The sequence below is a fragment of the Scardinius erythrophthalmus genome (assembly GCF_964197995.2).
Source record: "Scardinius erythrophthalmus genome assembly, chromosome: 23".
NCBI classification, from domain to species: Eukaryota; Metazoa; Chordata; class Actinopteri; order Cypriniformes; family Leuciscidae; genus Scardinius; species Scardinius erythrophthalmus.
The window spans coordinates 21,618,336-21,643,191 of NC_138243.1; the positions used below are offsets into that span (position 1 = coordinate 21,618,336).

The window sequence follows — 24,856 nt, forward strand, 5'->3', positions numbered from 1 at the left end:
AAGACATAAGTGTTTATAATCCCTAACCACGCGGTAGTGACGAAATTCTCAATGAATAATGTCGAGCTCTGCTCCAGCTCATCAAGTCTATCTCAGTCCGCGGGAGCAGGTGACAGAAACTGCTGGACCAACCGAGAGATGCTACCGTTTGTCCCCACGAAAGCGATAAACGCTCATCTTCCTTTGGAAATAGTGCGATTTTGGAAAAGTCTGTCCGGTCGGTAATGTCTTTGGAGGACCGCTGTGAGGCTTCAGCATGAAATCCTTCAAATATCCTTCAAACACTCTTTTGGAATTAACCGTCATTTTCCTGTTCATTCAAAAATCCAGGGTGGAAACCGAAGGTAAGATCTTTTTTGGCACTTCATAACCGGTTTCGTTTGGATGTGAATTGTAAAATTTAAGCTAAATGGTGGTCTTTCTCCCAACAATCTTCTTTAATTCCTGCAAACTTTTACTCTTTCGTCCATGTGATCTGCAACCTCTTACATAGGCTATGCGAGTCATTATTTTAATGTAGCCTATTCTGATGATTTATTCGAAGTGGCTGTGTTTGGTTAGCGTACTGAATGGATTATAAATAATGCGATATAAAATAATCTAGCCTACACATAATCAGCAATGTATTATGCTACCGCATAGTTCACTGGACCTCTGAGGAACTTTTGACCTTTCTCGCGGTAGACACTGTTCCGTGGCATGAATATATTTTGCTTGTTTAACAACATGCGTTCTTTGACTTCGCGAACTTCTATCAAATAAAACAAAACGTGGCACAGGTGGTGGCTTTTATCGCTGCTTATCTGCAAAACACAACGTTTCACGGGTTCTTATTTATCGCAGTAAGTGAGTCGCTCGGGTGCTTTTTCTACACAAAGACTCGATTGAATTGCGTTTCAGCCTGTGCGCACTGCGGTGCACGTTGTCAGACACTACAGGTTTTGAATAAAAAGTTGCATTGTTCATAAACCCAAGCCTTAAAGAGCGGTGGTTGGACATCTGTGAGTATTTTAAGCCGATGTAAAAATTATGAATATAAAGCAAAGGTGCTTGGAGAGCTGTGCGCTATTGGGGTAATTTTAGTAGTAGGCTAGCATATAAATTACATTGATTTTCAGTCTTAGTAACTGACTTTATTTTCTATTACTATAATTTATTAATATTGAATTAATCCCTTTTCATTTCCACATTTTAGTCCACTCTATAAATAAACCTTTTAGTTTAAGAACCTTAAGAACCTGGTATGCGTTGTTTACTCTTATTTCTGCTGTTATTTAAACCTTTGGGATTGACTCTACTGTCTTTGTTTGAGGTCCCAGATACAGTGATGTGTATGTGAAAAATATGTACAAAATTACATTTTCCCTTCAAATTAATTTAATATGTATCTTTGTCTTAAAGTCCCTGGTCTTATATTACCTAAGTTTTATCCTTCTATTACTGTATGTCAGAAAATAAGACGTTTCAAAAAATGAAACGTTTTGTGGTCACATTTACCAGTAACATATCCTTAAAACAGGATAAATTTGAGATGCAATAATAAATAGTTTTTCCCATTTAAATTGTTTTTAAGGATAAACCTTGCTGAATTTTGCCAGTGTGGTAAGATAAAAAACAAAACTAATTCAAAATATATATTTACTGACCAAAACAAATCCAACAGTTGGCTGGAGTGAAATATATGAGAAATTTTCATGTAAAACTTATTTGCATTTATTCATCTTTTATATCTGGAATTTCCTATCCTCACATATGCTTAATAACTTTCTTTTTTCCTGGTTTATGTTTAAAGGATCAAGTTGGAATTGTGTTTATAAGTATGTAGCGTGTTTTTAGAACTAGTAAAAGGGTCTCTCAGAACCCTAACAAAGCATGAGGGTTAATAAATAAGTAAAATCAGCATTTATCTGTTTCTTAAAGGGTTAGTTCACCCAAAAATAAAAATTCTGTCAGTAATTACTCACCCTCATGTTGTTCCAACCCCGTAAGACTTTTGTTCATCTTTGGAACACAAATTAAGATATTTTTGATGAAATCTGAGAGCAGGCTTATGGACACCTTAACTTGCTGGCCCAGAAAATGTATTAAAGACATTGTTAATATAGTCCAAGTGACTCCAGTGGCTCAATCTTAAGTTTATAAAGCGACGAGAATACTTTTTGTGCGCAAAAACAAACAAAAATAACGACTTTATTCCACTTTTCATTTCCTTCTCTCTGGACCTCGAGTCTTTTTTACGTAGTGTAATAGCGTAGCGCGTCTGTGTTTCACGTCACCACATCACACATGACCAGAGTTGCTCAATAGTGAGCCTACGTGGTGACGTGCAACACAGACACGCTACGCTTAGACACTACGTAAAAAGACTCGAGGTCCAGAGAGAAGGAAATGAAAAGTGGAATAAAGTCGTTATTTTTGTTTGTTTTTGCGCACAAATAAATGTCCAGGATTTGCCATGTCAATCAGGGAACACTCTCACTGCAAACGCATCGTGTTATCAACATCTGACCAGACTTGAATGCCTCTCTAAAGCCCCTTTCACACAGAGATTCTGTAAAATACACTCATTTGATTTTGGTTCATTCCCACTGCCAGTGATTTTCCGGAATCTGTGAGTGCGTTCATACACATGCCGTAAAGACACTTGACGTGATGTAGATGTGTTGTAGAAAGGCCAGTCTAACAAAGCTAGCGAACGATCTCAGCTTCAGCATGGATAGTAAGGAGCTCGCTGGTCTCTGCTTCATTCTATTTTGCAGACATTTTTTCGTTCTTTCTTTGTTGATGACGAACACAGACTTTCTTCTAAGAGCAACAAAATACCCCTTACGGCATTGGTCCTGGCTTTTGTTCACACAGGGCACTTCCGCGACTAATTCCGGCAATGTTATAGGTCCCCACTTCAACAGTTTTCTTTCCACATAACTTTACTCCATTAAACTCCTGATTATAGGTAGGGTATACAATGTTTTTGTGTTTTTGATTTTGAGGTGTTCGGGTAATGACTTGGCCCGTTATACTATATGTTACTCGCATCAGGGCTGGGAAGCCTGATTGGGGAAATTGAATGGACCACTTTTGTCAGCTCTGTAGAATAATAAAAGACATGCTGTGAGACAGGACTCACAGGAGTACAGGCTGCAAGCTCCGGCAAAGTTTAATTAACTCTCAAGCTTTTCTTAGCTTCTTTAACGTTACAGAACAACAATACTTGTTTCTCTACAACACAGCACATTACACCAAAGAAAACAATATTTCAATAAAGCTTTTCAGAATCAGAAGTTACTTTTGTCTGTACTTGACTTGTTCTGCAACACATTAAAATCAATCACAATACATTGACCTGCTACAGTGTTTTCACATCATCATAAACATTAATTCCATTTTCACACTGCCACATAAATGAATCTCAGATTTGGCTTCACACTAACCTGTTTTAAATGCAAGTCGCCATTTTGGCTCTAGTTCAAACATACATGCATGCATCTTGGGATATATATATTTATCTTGAGATTGAGTCATAAACTGTCATCTACACCAAAGATGAGTTTGAACTTGTCTGGGGAACCTATAGAACAGGTAGATAAAGTAAAATGACTGGGCACAATAATTGATAGTCAGCTGTCATGGGCAGAACATATTGATATCATCGTGAAGAAGATGGGTTATGGTATCTCTATGGTGAGGAAATGTCTTTCTTATGTCCCTACACACATCCTGGGACAGGTGGCTAATTCTTTCATTTTATGTCATCTGGATTATTGTGCCCCTGTATGGTCATCTACATCTAAAGGTCAACTAAAGAAATAACAAACTGCCCAAAACAGAGGTGCCAGGTTAGTATTACATTGTCCCATCAGAACAAACACTATCAGTATGCACTCTCGACTCTCATGGTTAACGGTGGAGAACAGGCTGGTTTTCAATACAACTTAATTTTTCAGAAACACTTAGGTGTTAGGTGTGATCAGGTTCATTCTCATTTCACTAGGTCAGCTGATAATGGCCAGATGATGTTACCATGCCTAAAATCAAATGCTTTAAAGAGAACAGTTATTTATCGTGCCATCAATCATTGGAATAATTGCCCACTGAATATGCAAAAAAATGAATGGCAAAGTCTCTTTCAAGTATGATCTAAGAATGCACTATTTAAAATTGTAAGTAGGGAATGGACATATTTACTGTATGAATGTAATAATGAATGTAATACTGTAATAATTTATTCTGAATAATTTCTGATGATGTTTATAATGATATCTATAATGTTTTACCCAGGAAGACTAGCTCGTCTCACTTTGGTGACAGCCAGAGCCATAGAGAGAAAGAGTTGCGACACTCTTTGATGTCGCCGCTATGGCTGTCACGTGGTTTATGTAAGCCCCAATAGTTCCAAAACATACGCTGGCTGTCATGTTCTTCTATGGGACAGACAGCAGCGATTGCATTATTGAACGGTAAATATAAAATAAAACACACACCCAAGTACTTTTTCAGCTGTTATTGCATTATTGCATTTTTATTAATATCAGTTTTGCATTTGGAGATAAGTTTTAGGCTATATTTTTGGAGGGAAAAGCTTATGTTCATGTTCGCGGGTAGTAGCATTGGCTTTAGCGGCTCTAACTTAACTATTCCATATCATTCATCTGATGATGGACGTCTCATGATATTTATTTTAGCACAACTGGGCTGTATTAGGCTATTGATTCCCGTGATTTTGCCTATAAATTTTGATTCAGCCATTAGCCTACCTTCGTGATCACGCAAAGAGGTCTGCCGTGGCGGTCCGTTCAGAGTTCGCGTAAATATTTTTTATTAAACAATGACAGACAACAAAAATGTGTGCTTGTGTGAGTGTGTGTGAACAAGAAAAACAAAAACCAGGGGCAGGTGATCCATGAAACAGACAGGACTGGTGATCCCATAACAATCCTAGAGGTCCAGCATTGTTCTCACAAGCCGCTTCACTCAAGACAATAACACCTAAAGAAAAGTTAGTATATCCCAAAAAATTAAAATAAAATAAAAGTTGCTATAAAGGTGGTAGCGATTCATTACCGAACTCTTACTGTCACAGCTGATGAAGTCGCACTAGCAGGCAGTACTTGAAAATTGGTTGAAACAACCAACATAAAATATAAATAATTACGCTGTGCATATACAAATGAAGACCAGTATAAGCATCGCAAAGGGCCTCTGATACAATATAGACAGTTGACAATTCAAAAGAGGTTGATATTTCAGCAACTTAACTCTGGAACAACTCGACGCGCAGCAATGTAAGTGAATGGTGTCCAACGTCCAAATGACAGTGTTTGGAACTATTCAGATCTTCAAATCCCGGAAGTAGGCGGTTAAAAGCGCCGCCATTATTTACAACGGAGGTCTATGGGAGTGTCGCAACTCTTTCCCTCTATGGCTCTGGTGACAGCTAATGGGGATACTTTTAACAATAAACATGCGCCACCATTTTGGCTTGAGATAACTCCAGAAGCAAATGTACATTTAGCTCGCTTAAACTTTATCATCCAATTACAATCAACATCCAAAACACTTTAGAAACATTGCTAAACTCTTTTCACATGAGTATTTTCTCTCATTTCACTTCAAATTCACATATTTTTCACTCATGTGTAATCCGATTTATGCCTCATTACTACTGCATGCGTATTAATAAAACTAACAGTCTTTCTCAGTAACCCAACAAAATCAACATTTACATGTTTGAAACAGTGTTTAACATCAGTTTCGACGTGAGACAGGAGTACTGGCTGCAAGCTCAGGCAAAGTTTAATTAACAGGAGACAATAAAAACATTTTCTTTACCCACAACAAAGGTAACAATGAATTTAACCATCAATAAACAAATGCTGAAGGCACATTTATGAACAGTACAATTTTTTTAAAGGGGTGTCCTTTTTTTCCTCTTTTATTATACAGTATATATATATATATATATATATATATATATATACACACATACACACACACACACATATATACACATATATACACATATATAGGCTATATATATATACACTAACACACACACACACACACACACACACACACACACACACACACACACACACACACACACATCTTCCAACCTACAACATAAACAAAAACAAATTGAGAGAGTTGTTTTGAGACAAATGAGCACCTGCCACCATGGACTGAAACCCAGTCTCTTTCACTGTATCTGCAGTGTCATGGGGCTGTCCTGTATTGTACTTACATTTTCACTTACAGTTTTTTACAATCACTTTGCTACTATTTTCAGAACCTTGATGTCATTTTACAAAACTCTAGACACAAAACTCAAAACGGTTATCACTTGTAACACAGGCTATCTAATGTTCAAAACATTGCATTGTGTATTCACATCTTTAAAGAAATCTTGCACTTGCACAATCATTGGTTCAAAAAACTAATTTACTGTGAAATACCGTTGAGACATAACTATAGATCACCCACACACAAGCAACTGATAGTTTCATTGTGTCATTGTTCGTACAATCATTAAATATTGTAGAACAAAATAGGTGATACAGGTTTCATTATGGCACTACATGTACAGTAAATACATCTCTGTAAAGGCACTGCAGTAGTAGAGAGAATACTACAGTGGAATCATTGAACAAAGTTTGTAATATATTGATGCAAAACACTACAGTACAATCACAACATAGGTTTATTTGAATCAAAGCAAAAAATAATTAGCTATGAAATAGAAAAGAAAAGACAGTACTGTAAAACATCAAATGCAGTGTTCCTCAACTTGCTTGCTTGTACTGTAAGAAACAGAACAGGAGTGATGATCTATACAGTGCAGTGCTGTCAATACTGTACATAGTCTGAAAAGGTAGTACAGTGTTTGGGACCATAGACACAGTGTCTGATGAAGCAGTATGATCAAATATTAGGCTACATCCATGGATATTGTAGTCTAATTGGTTCATGCTCCATGCTAATTGGTGACAATGAATATCGTTATCTTGAAACTTTCATGATTTAGTAAACATGGAAGAATGTTTGTCTGTTTCCATACAACTATGCATTCAGAGTAATGCAATAGTTTCTTATCATTTTGAGCAGTTGTATCAATTGATAGTTAGATCAATGTAAGGAAATGAATAGACACTCATTTGAAATGTAATGTGTGAATTGCCTTTTGAAATAGTAGTACTTTGATGTTAAGTTGTGTCATATTGAACAGGTGATTTTTGTTGAATGAACAAATGATCTAAGTTTTATGTGTATTGTATCCAAGCAATTGAGAAAAGGGTTAGAGTTTTGAAAAATGTGCATTTTGATCATTGGTTGTGAGTTTTGTGTCTAGAGTTGTGAAAAATGACATCCAGGTTCTGAAAATAGTAACAAAGTGATTGTAAAAAACTGTAGTCTATATGTCCCATGTACCCCTTTCCTACACATTTCTGGTATGTAGTTTTTTTTTTGTTTTTTGTTTTTTTTGCCTAGGCTTCGAATTGAGTGTTGAAGATGCACAGCATGCATTTCAGCTATTGTAGCTATGGGCAGTGAAAAAAGATGTAGAAATACTACTGGTTGGCAGTATCTTATTGTCACCCAGTATGGTTGCCTGGCAACATTGCCATAAAAATCCTTTTGCCACTGTCATGGGAGTAAGCCTCTTTCCAGATGTTTGAGGCACATATTAGTTACGCCCCAATGTTTCATTTGAGCCCTACAGAGAGTTACAAACCTCAACCTCAAACAAAAAACTAAATGCAAATCTAATACATTTCCACAGTTTAGAGAGCACCGTTCTGCTCTGTAGTGCCAATTGTTACACTTGGTTTCCTTATCTGTGTCATCATGCTCTCTTCTTCTCTTATGCTTTCTCATAAGTACAGTAAGTGTAAGTTCTCATAAGTAAGTTCTTTTGAATTTGTTGCTGTAGCATTATCTTTTGTGCATATCCTCTATAGCATAAATTACTAATGTGTTTTTCTAAGACTGTCAACTGAACTAAAAACATTTTCAAGCTAATTTTTTGAATGATGATTCAATAAATGAGTTGCATATGTCAATATGTATAAAGTCTCCAACAATAATTCCATGACATTACATTAATGTGGTTCATACAGGACCACTTTGGCAAGTTACTTGAGTTTATTAAACACAATTTATCTTTGGCGGTATGGTTCCTTAATGGCCCCTTAATGGTTCCTATCTTGCTCCATGATTAATGACATACAGAGCTTAAGCATTAACCCCCCATAGAACCATCAGCTTGAGTGATATACAGATGATTAAGACTCTTTAGTAATGTCTTTAAAGCAAAACAGTGTTAACGTGTAGACATGGCATACTGCACATGACATCCATGTCTATACTGTACCTTGGCTATGAGGATGAATGTCTCTCAGCAATGATGTCCGTGACAGCTAAGACTTGAAAGCCTTGGTAATCTGAAACAAAAGAAGACGACAGCTAGAGGGTGCACAGTAATATGCTTGATGCTTATAGTGGTGAGGGCGGGAGGGTTGTGAGCAGTTTGTGCATGCTTACCGAGCAGTAATGACACTTGTATATATCCTCCCAGTCTAATAGGAGAATGGTTGGGGCATCATTTCCAGTTTCCTCAGTGGAGGATTCACTGGTCTGAATACATGATAATATAAGAAGGAATAGAGCACTATTTTGTTTACAGAAATATAAATTGGTGCTGATATGCAGTATGTTTACAATCCCTTTGCGGCTCTTCCTCAGGAAAATTGTTAACTTGGAATATTTAGCTCCCTCTTAACCAACAACATGTCTCAATCTCCAGGGAGATGTAAAATGTGCATCTGGGTTTTACAGAACAAATGATTACATTTCTAGACTGAGAATGTGTGTTTTTCCATGTAGCATAAAAGAGACTCCTGAAATAAAGATCCATACCACAAACTTAGAAGTCCAGTCGATGAAATGTGTCAGAAACATGAAGTTGGCCGCTGTTGTTTCTTTCTCTATTCAATACACCTTTTAAAGGTTTTATTTGTTCCCCTGATTTGAAGGATCAGGTTTTCTTTTGCTTGAATCCCAACTACAAACATATCCTGAGACGCCATAAAAGACGCCATATCTGGACAACTGCTAATGAGATCATAAAAACCAGATTTGCTGGCTTTGTTGGGCCGTCTGCTCCGGTTACTGGTATTACAGCCGCTTTGTTGTGTACAGGAGAGAGAGATAAATGAGGTAACATATTTGTGGCACAGCTCAATCCCTTGACTCTCATCAGGCAAATTAAGTATGCCATTATAGGGAACAGGTCATTATTAGTTCATTATGTCATTTTTTCATTATGTCATTTTTACAAAAATAATACAAAAACAATAAAAGATTTTTGAGCCATCAATAAAGGTAACAATAAATCTGGCCCCTATTTTTTTTTTTTTTTTAATCAACCACTAACACAATTTAAATTTCACAGATCATAAAGGTGGGGTAAGCGATATTTGAAAAACTTTTAAAAGTTGGTCGGAAAGACAACCAGACACAACAACAAACGTGTAGCCAATCATTATTAGGGGGCAAATGATGGTGGAGGAGAGAGAACGAGCAAGATGGAGATTTGAGAGAAAGAGAAAAGCTCTTAAGAATATCACTGGAAAAAGCAGGGTTATGATCAGGAAATAGCTTTAGGACCCCCATAATATTAGAAAAGTTTTCCAGCCCTGGAGAGCTAAGCGGTGGAATATGTGAGTAACACTGGTTTTGAGTGTCATTATTTGTCTGGAGCTGCTCTGCTGTTTACAACTAACAGCAAACTCTTTGTATTTACTCTTGTGTATGTATGTTCATTTTTTGTGCTTTCTTGTCGTTTGTTTATCATCTGCGATTTATTTTCGGAGCAAGGCGGTTAGGATTGGAGGGTGAGCTTTGGAGGCGGAGCAATGAAGAGAGGGGTTCAAATATAAACACTGTTTAATGACTTTGAGAAAAAACATACTGCACCTTTAAAAACAATAAAACAACGAAATCTGGTCAACAAGTTCCACCCAAAATCTTGCAATGTGCAATTGTTCACATATGTGGTCACAAACTTCCTCATTTTCAGGTTTGAAGCAAAATGATTTTATTAGCCATATCTCTCTTAGCATTCTCAAAATCTGTGTCCTAAAACGCACAGAACAACAGTAAAACAGTTCAGTCATTTTAATTGCACCAACAAATGCAAATGTAACATCACTGAATACATTTAGTAAAAGCAAAGATTCTGAGGATTCTGTATCCATATGTGATTATTGTATTGTCTAGTGATTTTATTGGAGGTATTATTTACTGTAACCGTTCAAAAGAATGCCTGAGAAGACCTACTGTATACTCCTTCATTCACAGTCTTCATTAAGATAAGTGATGAAGCACAGAAAGTGCTCTGAGAATGCAAGCTCTCCTAGTTGAGATGGTATTGTTCTGTAGAAGAAATTAAGAAGAGAAAAAATTACAAATCACCATGCTAAAGTGGACATTTCACAAGCATCATAAACAGATCACAAATCTGGACAATGATAGCCATTAGTTTACAATTCTTTCGTCCTCCAACTAATTATCTCTGGTAGATGTTGGGCAGTTTGCTTGTGTAACTGTCCAGATTTGACATAAATGGCTGAATCAGTGGGATGGTGATGATTCGAATGAACTCAGCAGCAATGTAGTGATTTAAGAGACACAACACAACACTAAAGATAGCTTTTAAATTACATTAAGCGTTAATCAATGACATCTGAAGACAAGCAGCATTGTTTTTGTGCACTCCATGTTTAAAAACTGCAGGGACAATCGGAATAAGTGGATGGGAAATTATTACTGTGTCCAAAAAGGCAATTCGCTAAACTATAGTACTTCAACAATTGCAATTAGTTGACACTGTTATTTTGCAGTCTTTACTTGCTTGTCTTGAGATAGAAACGCAAGTTAGCATAACTGACTAAAATGGAAAAATACTAAAGAAAGAAAACTTAACCTGTATGCAACAGATTAGTATAGCCACAATAAATTGCCAACTTAAAACAATAAAACTCTGTGGACACATACATTATTTTTCCTAGGCAGTTTTTATCAGGATGGTAAGGAACGTTAATAAAATATTCATACCTGACAGAGTCACCCGCATCTTCTCCACAACGTGGCTCTTCTGTCTTTTGTTGCTCAGTGTAAGCAGCAATGGTGCATGCAAAGGTCCAGGCTATATTGTTTTATTAATTTGTGTGTTTCACTCAGCAATGTTAAGTTGACTGAACAAACACTTTTTAAGCAAAGCTGACAATACTATACTTTTTTTGTTGAAAATACTCAGTTAACTTAAGTTCATGTAGTTTTTTAAGTAAAGTGAACAAGGATGGTTTGAGTGAAACTAACAACAGTAAAAGTTCATTAGGCGTAATGGTTTTTATACTGTAAACTGTATATCCCCCTACACTGATGTCTCTCTTCCTCTGCGTTTTGCATTCAGAGCTTAACAATAAGGACAGTATACTTGATCTTTGATCTTGTACATTTTTTATTTTTTTTTATCCTCTGCAAACCTTCTGTGACATTTGGTTTGCAAAATGTGCTTATTAACTTTAACTCCAGCTACCATTATTTAATTATCTGGCTAACGTAAATGAGGATTTTAGTTATTACTGCAAATTGTCTTAAGAAAGGGTAACATATGATTTGAAAATATATGTGTGGAAAAGATGTAATAAATAATAATTTTAAAATAGTTCAAATGTATAATACTTGTACAAATATTCATTTAAAATATTTAAAATAAAAAAACGTCTGAGTACTGGCCCAATCAGGCTGGTGGACAGAAAGGTTTCTATTGAGCCCTGGCGGCTGGCGTTATTACTTTAAAACACCTCTAAAACAACTCTATAAAAATATTGTTCCATGAGGAGTTGTTTTTCATTACCAGCACTCTGGCTCCTGTGGCATAATAGGCTACTCTTCATGACTTGAGGTTGCTTGATGAAGACTTTTTATTTACAGTATATGCTTGAAGCTTATTTCTTTTATTAATTTATGTGTGGAAGCCTGTGCTCTTAGCATTTTTTTTAATGCTTTTTCTAAATGAAAAAAAAAAAAGTGGGCAGACAGGAGCAGCAAGCTTCCGGTTCAAGAAAAGAACCCAGTTATTTTAAACTTTTTTATTATCAAAGTGAATATCAATACGCTCAATACACTATAAGAGTGGCTGCATGTGAAAACGGTATGCTATGGAATACAACGTTTCAGTATAGTGATCAGTTTTATGCAGAAGCTGTATAAGACTAACCAGCTATACATATCACTGGTTGTTGTATAAACCAATAATATACTGTATATATATATATATATAAAAAAATTCTTAGCTGCATATACCTATCATTTTTCATTTCAGTGGCTAGTTAAATCATATTATTCACTAATGCCTAATGTGACATACGGACAGTGTGACAAATAGCCTCAAACAGAACAGCGTATTATTTCTTGTATACGAGGCTGTTAGAAACAAGGCTGTGTTTCATTATGATAAAGCTCCGTGTTGAGAGCCACCCACCCTCACAATTTATTACAAATCCTCTTTGTGATGAGTGTAAGTGAGAGCCAATAAGAAAAAAACACAAACAGAAATTTATCATGCAAAATGAAGCTGTCAGACATTATTTTTTTATTGCGAAAAAGCCTTTGTGCAGAACTTTTCGTTTGTATGTTCTGGCCTGACACCTCTCTTTGTCATGTCATATGGAAAAAGAAGAATAATTGCGTGCCATAGGGAACCCCGTCTTCGTAAAGTCATATTTTCCAATTACAAAATACAGCATTGTCGTCATGCACTGTGTGTGAGTGCTTTTCACGTCATTGTATTTACTGCAGCATCTGTAGCCGTAGGATGGTTTTAGGATGGTAAAATAAATATGCAAAAGATACACTCTTATCTTTTGTCAAACTCAATCGAACTCTGCTGTGTTTTGGTGCACTATCATCCGCATTGGCTTGTGCTTTCCATCTACGACAGCTGGAGGGCTTCTATCATCTACTTTACCCTGATGGAAGCACAAAGCACTGTGGTGATTTAAAGAGCTTTTCACTGGTGGTTGTCCTTTTTGTACTTTTATAACTTTTCCTTCTCTTCCTCCTTCTGCACTCTTGCCGCCAGCAGCATCCATGATGGCTAACAGGGCGGTGACAGAAGGTTGCCCTCTTGGCCAGTTCCCTTGTGGGAACATGAGTGTGTGTTTGCCCCAGGTCCTTCAGTGTAATGGCCACAGAGACTGCAAAAACGGAGCAGATGAGGAACACTGCGGTGAGGCCACATATATTTGTCTTTTTCACTTTAATGCTGTTCTCAGTTCTAAAGCATTTCATCCATTTAAAATAGGCTTGAAATGTAAGGTTCAGACTTACAACTGGGACAAAATTGTATGTTAACACTTTAAAATACATTAGGAGCTAATGTTTATTCAATATTGATGTTATCAGTTTTTCTGCAGCGAGACATTCTGACATCTTTCTTAGGTCATTTCTTTCTTTAAAGTGTCATTTTTATCTTTTTTACAGTGACTTTCTCATACAAAGACTTGCTTTTACTTTTTGCAGGGGACAACAGCGGATGGGCGGATATTTTTGATCGCACCATAAAAAAGGCAGAGCCACAGGACCTTCCTAATGACTGCTGTATGTGTCCCGGTCTTGATCTGATTTCCTCTGGAAAAGATAGGAGTACATAGATAAGCATAAATGATGTTATCTTTAGGCTCATCCAAAAAATGTAGTCCAAAACTCAGCTGCAATTTTCATGTGAGGGCCAGACTCAGATTTTCTGACAAAAAATCAGAGAGTCAGAGTCTTTTTTTTTTCTTCGTCCAGAGTTTATTTCATGAATTTACAACCTTCAATAGCCTACTGGTTGCCTTTAAAGCCAGAAATGCTATAGGTTTCATTTTACTGTAATGCGTCATAAATCTGCATGAGTTTTACAATCTTGTAGAAGCATCTGGTTGGAAATTTATTTGCTTTCAAAGTCAGTTGGCCTTGAAATTTTTGTAGTTACCAGGAGCCTCGTAATGACCTGAAAAATGGGGGAACGTTATAAACTTATGAATATGGAATGGATCATGAATATTAATTTAGTGACACTTGCCTCGTAATCGTCCCAAAACAGATTTGCTGAAAGGCAGGTAAGTGGGCATGGACCATGGTAAAAATATTACTTACTGCTTCTGCGTTTGCTGACAGTACTGGTTAGCAGATGTTTGGTCTTAAGGTTGTCATTTATCCTTACTTTTTTCTTTCCCCCCCCCCACCCTGAAATTGTTATGATTTTTGAAGACTGTAGATTAAATACAATTTAAACATTGTTGAACTAAGCTTGACTAAGCTTGAACTACTGTACAAGATTAGTCTTCTACAAGCTTAATTCAATTTAGTTGAAATGATAGCTAAATCAAATTTAAATGTTATACAAAATGTATATCTTGACTTGTAGGGGTCCTATTATGCTTTTGGAAGCACTTAAAATTAGTGAACACATTCACTATTAAGTTGCTTATTAACAAGCATATTACTAGCATATTGACTGTTTATTAGTACATATAAAGCACTACATTCTACATGACCATTTTCTACATCTCTTAATCCTACCCCATACCTAAACATAACCTCTGAAATTAGCAGTAATTTTTTCTTCAAGACGGGTCAAATTTTTTTTTCGGTTACATAAAAAGGTAGATTGGTCTTGTTTGAATCCTAAAAGTAAAACTGATTAACATTAACTAGTCAGACTATTTCATAAGTTAGTGGCTATGTTTATGCAACTGGCACCTACTTGAGTTGCGTTTGTTGTCACCATGTCCAAGAGAAGGTGTTTTTTCCACCCTGGCACATGTAGTGTTTGCGAAGGTGGTTCGGGTTGATCAGCTTGTTCTTCTTGCTGGAGAGAACTCAGGCTTGAACTGATTTGGCAAAACTGATGGCACAGTTTGGGTAGTTACAGTTATGTTCACAGTGCCTCAGGAAGCCTTTGGAGCTGATTCTCGCCGATAATGAATTTCAAACCTGAACCAAACATATTTTTATTCAAAGATCAACAGTCTGTCATTAGTCTTTAGTCTACAACAAAAACAACAACATTAAAATCATGAACTCAAATGTCATTGTGAAAAACAAAACAAAACAATGACTGTTGTAACAGTGCGTAAATCAGACCTTTCAGGGTGAAAACAGGTGCTACAACAATGTAAATTATAATAAAATAATTATTTAAACATTAAATGATGTAACCATATTCTAGTAGACCCCATTAACAAAAAATGGTAATATTTAAAAGAGGGCGAGGGGACAGAGAGAGAAATCAATGACTAGAAATAGGACAAAAGGGATAAAAACTATATTTTTCTCAGTGTAGGCCTAATTTGAACAAAAAATGCATTCATGCAAATCATCAAATACTGTATGATTGTTTATGCGTTCCTGATAGTAGAACTTGGAATTTAACAATAGTAAGCAAACTAAAGACGCAACAATTTTTTTTTTTTTTTTTTTTAACAGCTTTATGTACTAGATTTACTTTAATAACTGAGTTTATTATGTTTGTTTGTGTTGATCCTTTTATAGTTCTGAAGCAGTACCCAGAGAGATGTGATTGCATTAAGACAGAGGTGGAATGTGTGGACAAGAACCTGCATGCTGTACCCGTCTTCTCCTCCAATGTGACTTGGTTGTAAGTACATCAAACTGGGAGCCAACTGCAGAGAAGAACTTTTTTTTTTTTACTTCTCTGCTTCCACCAGAGGTTATTAATCTGTAGCTGGAGAAGAGGAGTACAGATTTGACATCAGTGAGACATAGAGCTTTAAAGCACTGAATTATAAAGCTTAACGAGATTAAGAGCTTCTTTGCACTGAACAATTACCAAAAGAAATAAAAATGATGTACACTGCCTGAAAGGTGGGGTTTTGTTTTGTTTGGTTATGATGTTTCAGTTGTTCTGCATGAATTCTAGTTGTGCTTTTGATACTTTTATTGTGATCTGGACTTTGAAGATATTGAGATATACAGGGTTGAAGAGGTATTTAAAGATAATTTATGTTTTTTGAGATAAGGATTCTGGAGATGATCTATTGGATTATGGGGATGTTCTTGGAAAATGAAGGAATGTTAGATAATGAATATCAGTGGTCACTTAAGTTGTATCCAATAATTTATCCACATTGTTTCATCTTTGTGGAATGAAAAGACTCCTTAAAGGGAGAATTTATTCAAAAAATGACAATTCTGTTCATGATTTACTTTCAAATTACCCTCATATCTTTCGAAACATGTGCAATTGTTTTTCTGTGCACACCAAAGGAGATACTTAAAATGTCCATTTCAGCATTCTGATGTGTGTTATCTCTTTGTGTTTCTATGAGTTGGTTTTGCTCTGTTTTCTGTTCCCGCTCTTGATTTGTCTTCTTGGTTACGTATTGATTAGCTTACACCTGATGTTGATTTCTTTGATTAGTTTGGTCTGTTTTTTGTTCAGTTCTTTGTCTGTTCTCGTCAGTGAATGGGTTTTGCCAGTGTGCTTAGTTTCTTTGTGTTTAAATAAATTGGACCATTGCACATGAATCCAGCTTTTATTTCATCCTTGTTTCTGCAACCCACCTGTGACTGTCCACTGTGACTAACTATGCCTGTGAATGTTCTGATAGTAATGTGGTGTTGTTTGTAATTCAATGCTTTATAATTGTACAGGTCTCTGAAGAACAATAGGATTAGGATTTTGGATGATCACATCTTCTCTAAATATACACAACTGCAGAGACTGTGAGTATAAAAATGCACATTGCCATTGCTTTTGCTTAAAGTCTTCAGCCAATGTCTTCTGAGTCATTCTACAGTTTTACTTTTCCTGTGTATCGCCTGTTCCTGTTGATGCCTAAGTTTATGGATGCTGTTAAATTTCTAATATCGGATGAACCAAATTATCTCAGCCCTGAGGACTTTAGGTCACGCCTAAAAACCTGGTTCTCTGAGGGGGATGAGTGCAATATCTCACCGATCTGCAGGCCATCGATAAAACACTTTAAAAGTATTTTAGGCCGTTGGCCAGTGCAGCAAGAAAGCCTTCCTCCTGTCTACATAATCTACTGTTCAGGCCTAAATCTTCATTCATAATTCAGATTGTTCTGAGCTGATGAGCAACCATTATACTGGTGGAGTTCTCCATATGAGAAAAACGTAGAAAATTTAAAGTCCAGTCATCAGAGACAGTTTCAGTTGAAATTTAATTGGTTTAATGGGCTGCTATATCTCGACTGGAAAGCCACTAACAAGTTTCAAATGGATGTTAATGGTGTGTTAAGCTGATTTAATCCTACTGCTTTTTAATGGCTGTAGTGAACATGCACTGTTTATTTCGTCTTATTTTTGAGATGTTTATGATTTATCTTGTCTTGTAGTACACTTCACCATGAGAATTATGCATTTGTTATTCTTTGTGAGAAAAAATGCACTGTGTGAGATGTGCACCCATCAGTGGTTGGTTTCACTTTATTTTTTCTTAACATGAATGATTAGTTGATGACGAGAAGGGCAGTTTTTGTGGGCAGTTAGGGTTCTGATTAATTGTGCCCAATCAGAAATAAAGAGAAGAGACACCACTGGCTATAGACTATGCCTTGAACTGAGAACAGTCTTTATATCCACCCTATCTAACAGTTGGAATGGGCTTGTAGAGGGAACCTACAGAATATAGGGCTTAATTCTTTTGCCCCCGCAGAGGCGAGTCCCGTAGTGAGATCTAAGATGTCAAGCGAGTGAAAATGAATTGAGTGAGAATTGAGTACTGTCTCTGCCAGACAGTAAAATAAATGGTTAAATAAATCATTTTGATCTCTGCCAGGCAGAAGAACTCAGTTAATTTTTGGTACAGTCTATCAATTCAGAATCTTTTGTCTGGTAGTACTGTGTCGATGAAATGTTTTGTTTTGGCATATCTTGAAACACATGATTCCAAAGCACATTAATGTGTGTGCAGAACTTCAGAACTTTGTTAGGAAAATCCTGTTTTTTCACTTGATATTGAAAAAGTATGATTCATAAATATCTGACAGATGACAGACCAAAGATACGATGCGTAAAATAATAAACAGCTGAATAGACTTATTTAAACTATTTAGCAGAGGTTCAACACCATGTGACTCACACTTGAAACCCTGTCATAAAGCAGTTTAACTTGCAAATCATATTTTTGAGTGATGATGGAAAAAAACTGCCATTCACATTGTGGTGATGAGGATAAAATACTCCTAAAACCACAGACTAATACATTTTTTTAAAGGCAATAAAACTAAAAGGACAGTGAAGGGCTGTTGGGACCGTCTGTGGAATGTTCAGCACTTTATTTGACAGGTCCTCTGTGTTTAGCATTTTACAGCAGTTTTGGCCTATTGGTCTTAATATCTTATATATATTTTAGGGTTTTGTGATCCAATCAATATTATGATGCATGTGCAATGAAACTGTAAATAACAGTAAATAACTGTCCAGCACAATTTTTTTTTGCTGCATGTCTGACAGCTTTTAATGCCAAAAGAGGGTTTGCGCTGGCGCAAGCTGTTGGCCCTTAATGTCTAAAATTCATTACGTTCCACTAACCTATGAAACCCCTGAACCCCAGATACTTTTGTTTTAATATCGTGAGCTCAGAGAAAGCTCAGTCTTTCTCAGTTATGCGCGCAGTTCTTCCTAGCATGTCCGTGAATGCTTTACTGCTTCTCACCACTAAATTCCCTTTTGAATTTGAGAGCGTGTGGTGATGGCTGATAATGTTTGCAGGTAAGAGCTTCAGAGCTCTGTAACTCTCACGGGGTCAACATGTTCCCCACAGTTTGGAGGAATCCTCTGAATTGAGATCATGCTTTTGATCTCATTACTTGAATTGCACATTCATTTTTAAGCTCTTCTGCACCCTCGAAAAGTGCCAGATGAGATTATCATTATTCTTCCAAATTTAAATAATAGGATTTGGAAGAGAGGCTATTTTTATATTCAAAATCTTGGAGCTTTTATTCAAACCTATTTATATGAATTTATATATATCTATTTATATTTATGAGCTATAAATTCTGTTTAAAACTAGATGTACCGCATGGCGGTACAAAATATGACCGCCGCTCAGGCCTGCACTGGCTTTCCACAAAAATAAATGACGTGGAGCAATTTGGCTGTATTGCGTGTTTATATAAGTTGTATATTTTAAAAGACTGTCTGGAGTATTCCTGTGGATCATGGATAATTTAGAGTTTTGTAATTATTTGCCATTACTATTTAAGTTTTATATCAAAAGTCATTAGACACTCAACATCCATAATGTGAAAACGTCACATCCATAACAGTGGTTTTCCCTACATAATGTATTACAAAAATGAGTTTCAAAAACACACTTATTGTGTTCAAGCAAGTATTTTTCATGCTACATCGGCAGTTTGTTTAATAATGTATGTATGAGTGGCCCCCGGGGACCAAACGAAATTTTTCCGTAAAAGTCTAGTGGGGCTACATGCCCACCAAATTTCATGTTCCCCGGTGTTTCGGTGTCCCTGGTATCGTTGACGGAAAATTCAGTAGATGACGAAAAAAAAAAAAAAAAAAACCTTTGACAATCCCTATATGACCGCTTTTCGCTAGCGGCGGTCATAATAAAGGCAGTTGTAGTTCTCTCCAGATACAAATCAGTTCTGTCAAGACTGGCATAACTTCAGTTGAAAATTTCATGGCAACTTTTGCTGTCACTGCATTTTTTTTTTTTTTTTATTTAAGATTTATTTTTGGAGTTTTGCCTACTACAGTACAGTGTAGAGAGAAAATGCAGCACATATTTATGGTATGAGTGAATCTGTGAAAAAATGGAAATTAATTGCCAATTAAAATTAGTTATGCATTTAGTTTAACGACATCCAATGTCTTTGTTGCAAACTGTACTCTTATTCTTTGAATCCAATGCCATGGAGTTTAAAAAATAAATAAAAATATTTCCTCCTAAGGCCCACTCATGATGTTAGTCCAATAATAATTCTTAAATGTTTGCACCAAAAATCAATCAAATCAAATCCATCATTCCTTCCTTTGTTGAGGCTGATATTTGATTATCTGAAATGTATCTGGTTGCTTTATTAAATATATTTAAAATGACAAGATCGAAGAGACTTGACATCATATTCATATGTATTTCAAGAGTAAATAATCAGAAATTGACATAAAAAAAAAAACTTTAAAGACTCTTAAAAATGTATACCGTTGCATTTTCAGAAAAATTTCTGGCTCATGGACCCAACAAAAATGAATTTTAAACTTAGAAAGTTAGATGTACTGCACTTCTGTATTAATGCAGAAGCTCATTTGTGTCTCTATCTTCATGATGAGATTATAATGAGTAACATTACTCACAGTTCTAATACTTTATAGCCTTGTTTGCCTTAAATCTTATTTTCAGATTTCAGATTATTTTCAAGATCACCAAAAATCACCTCAATAAACAAATAGCATGTGGGTATGGTGCTGATTGCCAAAGATGGTTTGTGTCTCTTTTCTCAAATTTATTATCAGATTACGGTCCATCCCTGTAAGTAAATAGGTAAAGATACATGTAAATGCTGCTTGCTTTCTGTCTCACAAATGTAGGCATATACACAATTATTATTAGTGACTTTCACTTAATGTTCTAGTACTTTGTGGCCTTGTTTTCCTTCAAAAAAAATAGATGACTACTTTAATCATCAAGAGCATGACGAAAGGTAAGTTATGACAGGTTAATAATTTAATAGTCTCAGTCCACCCACTGTTGTAACACTGTAAATGAGGCTTGTACAAATGATGTATTAATTAGGTACTTTATAATGGCTGCTATAGTTGTAACAGTAGTCCACTGAAGCTGAGTGTACTGAACCCAAGTGCAGTTTATTTAACATTAACAAAAACCTGACTTGATACTTGAAATAAACATGAACATAACAAACTCACCTACAGCAGTAATAGGAAATAAAACAAAAGACAATGGGAACATGAGGTCTATTTATGCACAGATACTAATGACTAAACAAGGGACACCTGTGAACAATTAAACAATGAACCAATGAGAACATAACACATAGACAAGGAAAGCATGTGGCAAGATTACATGACAGAATAAGGGAATCACAAGACAGGAACATGAAATAGGGCTAAGACAAACTACAAAATGAAAGTGAACCAAAACCAAATGCGGCAATAGTGAACAGCATGAGAAGTATATTATAAGTAATGCAAACGCAAAGTTATGGTTAGAATTTGCATAAAGCAACTATTTTGATTTAAAAGACTTCAGCTGAATATCTAGCCATTTATGGTGTCAGACGTCCAAATTAACACAGCTGAATAATAGCATCCATAAACATTTTCAGCACTTATTTGTTCTGACTTTCTTTTCGAACAGGTTTCTTCAGAACAACACAATTCAGATGGTCTCAAGCCATGCCTTCAGTGGACTATTCACTCTAGAAAAATTGTGAGTACTCTTACCTTTCACTTAAGATTACCTTTTTAAAAAGATTATGAATAATATTTCTGTTTAGTTTTTTTCTGCAATTTCATTCTTTAACTTTTATAAGCAACTGCTCCTTCATTAAAAGCAGTAAGAGATTGTATGGTCATGGAAGAGGTGTTCAGACCTGGAGATAATAAAATGACATCTCCGGTCGAATATTGAACAGTGTGTGCCCTGTCACAAACAAAATTGCATCATGTGTTCAATGTAGCAGAGCACAATGGCTTCTTTGGGCTGTAGATCTTTTTCTATGTGGCCAGGTGGGTGCAGGCTATTTTTTAAGGTGGTTTCAACAAAGTTTTTGCGACTAGCATAAAGTAATTGTCTTTCTTTCACAGCAGCTCTGAGATCTCCTTGCTCCCATAAAAAGCAGGATGAGGACAAAGCTAATCCTGGGAAGATGATGATGTAATGTCTTTAGGGAAAGTCAGTCTAGTGGGTCTGGATGATAAATGACATTATCAATTTTTCTTAAAGAGTTTTGTAGGAATTATGATCTTTTACCTTTCCTTTCCTGTTCTAATCTTCCTTTAGTTAATTTGAACGCATCTCAGATGAAGCTCAGTGTGTGAGTGAGGCAGACATTAGTTTTGCAGCGCTCGTATTCATTTGGATTCTTTATAGGGCCATTTATTATTTTTATATCCGTAAATCGATCGTTTGGACAAATGAATGCCTAACCTTGACAGCGAATGGAGCTTTTTTATCAATTTCAAGTCTGTGTCCCTAATTAAACATAGTCTTTTATGCAGGTTTCTGAGCCAAAACCACATAACCTATTTAGGCCCGGGTGTATTCAGAGATCTGCACAAATTAAACTGGCTGTGAGTATGCATCACAACACATTTAATGAATTACAAAAGGGAAAATGGTTTCTTCTTGATCTTTTGCATCAAATATCAGTCACAAAATGTAATATTGAATTCCATTTATCATTGTTATATTTCTATTTTATTTTATATATTTGTATATGTATTTCTTTGTTTTATGTTTATATTTTAGTTATATTTTAGTTTACGTTTAGGTAATGCTCGTCCGACTGTTTGTACTGTACTGTATTTTATTTTTTTATTTCTCTTAACTGTTTTAATTATTCTTATTTCTTTTTATTATTTTAATTTCTTTTATGTAAAGCACTTTGAATTGCCATTGTGTATGAAATGTGCTATATAAATAAACTTGCCTTGCCTTGCCTTGCCTTACGTTTAATTTTTAATAACTAATTTTCTTGTACTTCTTCTGTTATTCTTTGGCTTTACACACTTCATAGACATTTCATACAATATTTTGCGATATTTGTTTTTATTTTGTGTACTTTGATTTTATTTTCTCATTTAAATTTCCGGCGAGGCACTGTCTCCTTAAAAATAAATACTTAATTAAATTTGGCATAATAGCTCTGAGTTAGTAGAATATGGCTTGATATGATATGATTTAACAAAAAGAAGCTGAGAATGACTTGGGTGGCTTGTTGGCACAGTCAGCAGCACACACACACACACACACACACACACACACACACACACACACACCACACACACCACACACACACACACACACGCACACGCACACGCACACGCACACGCTGGGCACCTTTAGAACAAGCACAGTCATTGACAAAAGATGTGCCATTAAGATATTTCTTTCTATCATGCAAAAAACAAACAAAACAAAAAACACACACAAGGTAAAATATGGTGTCATAACAATGTATTCCTAAACATTTCGTAAAAGACACTTCCGTTCTTGTGTTATTCTTTTTTCCTCAGAGTCTTGGATCACAATCCACTTAAAAGCATCACCCGTGATGCGTTCATCGGTTTGAGGTCGCTGACATTTCTGTAAGTATCTTGCTGTTTAAAAATATTTCATGTTGTTTCTCAAGTGTGGCATTTAGTTTAATCAGCTTGTCCTTGTTATCTCTTTAAGGAAGATGTCAAGTTTTGTATTTTTTTTTTTATATACTATATATATACTACTATATCTATATCTATATATATATATCTATCTATATATTATATTATATATTATATATATAATTATCTTTTATCAATTTTATCAAGTTTGTCCCTGTTTCTGATACAATTGTGTCTGACCAGTCAAGTAAATTTGAAAACTATAGGATGTTGTTTTAGGAGGTTGAAATTAAGCAATATTATCTTTTACTTTTACTACTTTTTCTCTGTTTAGAATTTGCCAGTCACTGTGAATTAAATTAATCCCCACAACAATTTGATATGTCAAAGACACATCTGAGTTTTATTTGCTTGTTGATAACAAGTATGCCAAAAGGAAATGTCACGACGTCATTCAAGAAACAATACCCAGGGGGCAAAGGGGGTTTAGCAGACATGGGCTGCTGTAAAAGGTTGTCATATAAAAATGAAATCTATGATGTCTGAGGATCACAACCTGTGTGGCCAACCCGGTCAACAAGCTGCTGGAAACTTGTAATTAGGGTCAAAACAATGTTACCTCAAATTCGGCTTTAACTCCCAGAATCACCCAAACATGCTAAAACGGTTTGATTATATTCATGAATAGTGAGCCATATCTTCCTGATACTTTATGCTAGAAACAAACTGAGCACACATTTAGAAAGAGTGGAAGATAAGCTTTCATCTGATGCCTTGATTGTACATGTAATTAGAATGTAAGAGTTAACAATGCCTCTTAATTCATAGGTAGGCAAAAAAAAAAGAAAAAAATATTGAACATTCCATTTGTAATCGGTAGCATTCTTTTCCCTTTGTTGTTGTTAAAATAAACAAATTACCATGTAAAGTTAACTTTTACTGGATGAAATCATATTTTGATTTTTTTTTTTTTTTACTAACCAGACAGTCCTCATGGCCCATAACACATTTAGAGGGAATGCAATGTCAAGCCTATAATAGCCTGTCAATTCAAACAAGATCCAAGAAAGAAGTTTACCATTAACTGGTGTTAATTGTATACTGCTCTGTTTCTGTATGTACAGTATATCGTTTGCATATTTATGCAATATCAATTATTTGTATTGCAATGTCTATTGCTAATATTCTTTCACAAGTGGGATAGCTTTATTTATTCTATTGAAATAAAAAAAAGGGATTTGAGGATTTTGGGTTAGGCTGGTTAGTGTTCAATCCAGGTGTTTGGAGTGTGAGACAAAGGTACTGACAACTAAATGCTGAAAGACTAAAACACACAGGAGTCATGTGTGGAGTAGGTTTAAAAGTATTTACTGATTAAAACTGTTACATTAAGTAGCAATTTGTACACACACACAAAAAAAAAGACGAAACAGACAAACAGATTACA

General features: G+C 35.6%; 1 protein-coding gene across 3 annotated transcripts in view; it reads left to right on the forward strand.

The window, feature by feature from the left end:
* Window positions 1-256: 256 nt before the first annotated feature.
* The window catches only part of rxfp2a (relaxin family peptide receptor 2a), a gene marked incomplete at its 5' end in the record, with an annotated part of 54,043 nt that continues 29,443 nt past the window's right edge, over window positions 257-24,856 (forward strand). Inside the window, 8 exons of one of the 3 annotated variants that reach the window (XM_081354582.1) lie at window positions 257-344; window positions 13,148-13,291; window positions 13,585-13,662; window positions 15,601-15,706; window positions 16,723-16,794; window positions 21,443-21,514; window positions 22,306-22,377; window positions 23,323-23,394. In XM_081354582.1, the coding sequence (XP_081210708.1) occupies window positions 257-344; window positions 13,148-13,291; window positions 13,585-13,662; window positions 15,601-15,706; window positions 16,723-16,794; window positions 21,443-21,514; window positions 22,306-22,377; window positions 23,323-23,394 (704 nt within the window). Of the gene's footprint in view, window positions 345-13,147; window positions 13,292-13,584; window positions 13,663-15,600; window positions 15,707-16,722; window positions 16,795-21,187; window positions 21,268-21,442; window positions 21,515-22,305; window positions 22,378-23,322; window positions 23,395-24,856 lie in introns of those variants that run through there. The other 2 variants (XM_081354580.1, XM_081354581.1) reach the window with 2 other exon arrangements.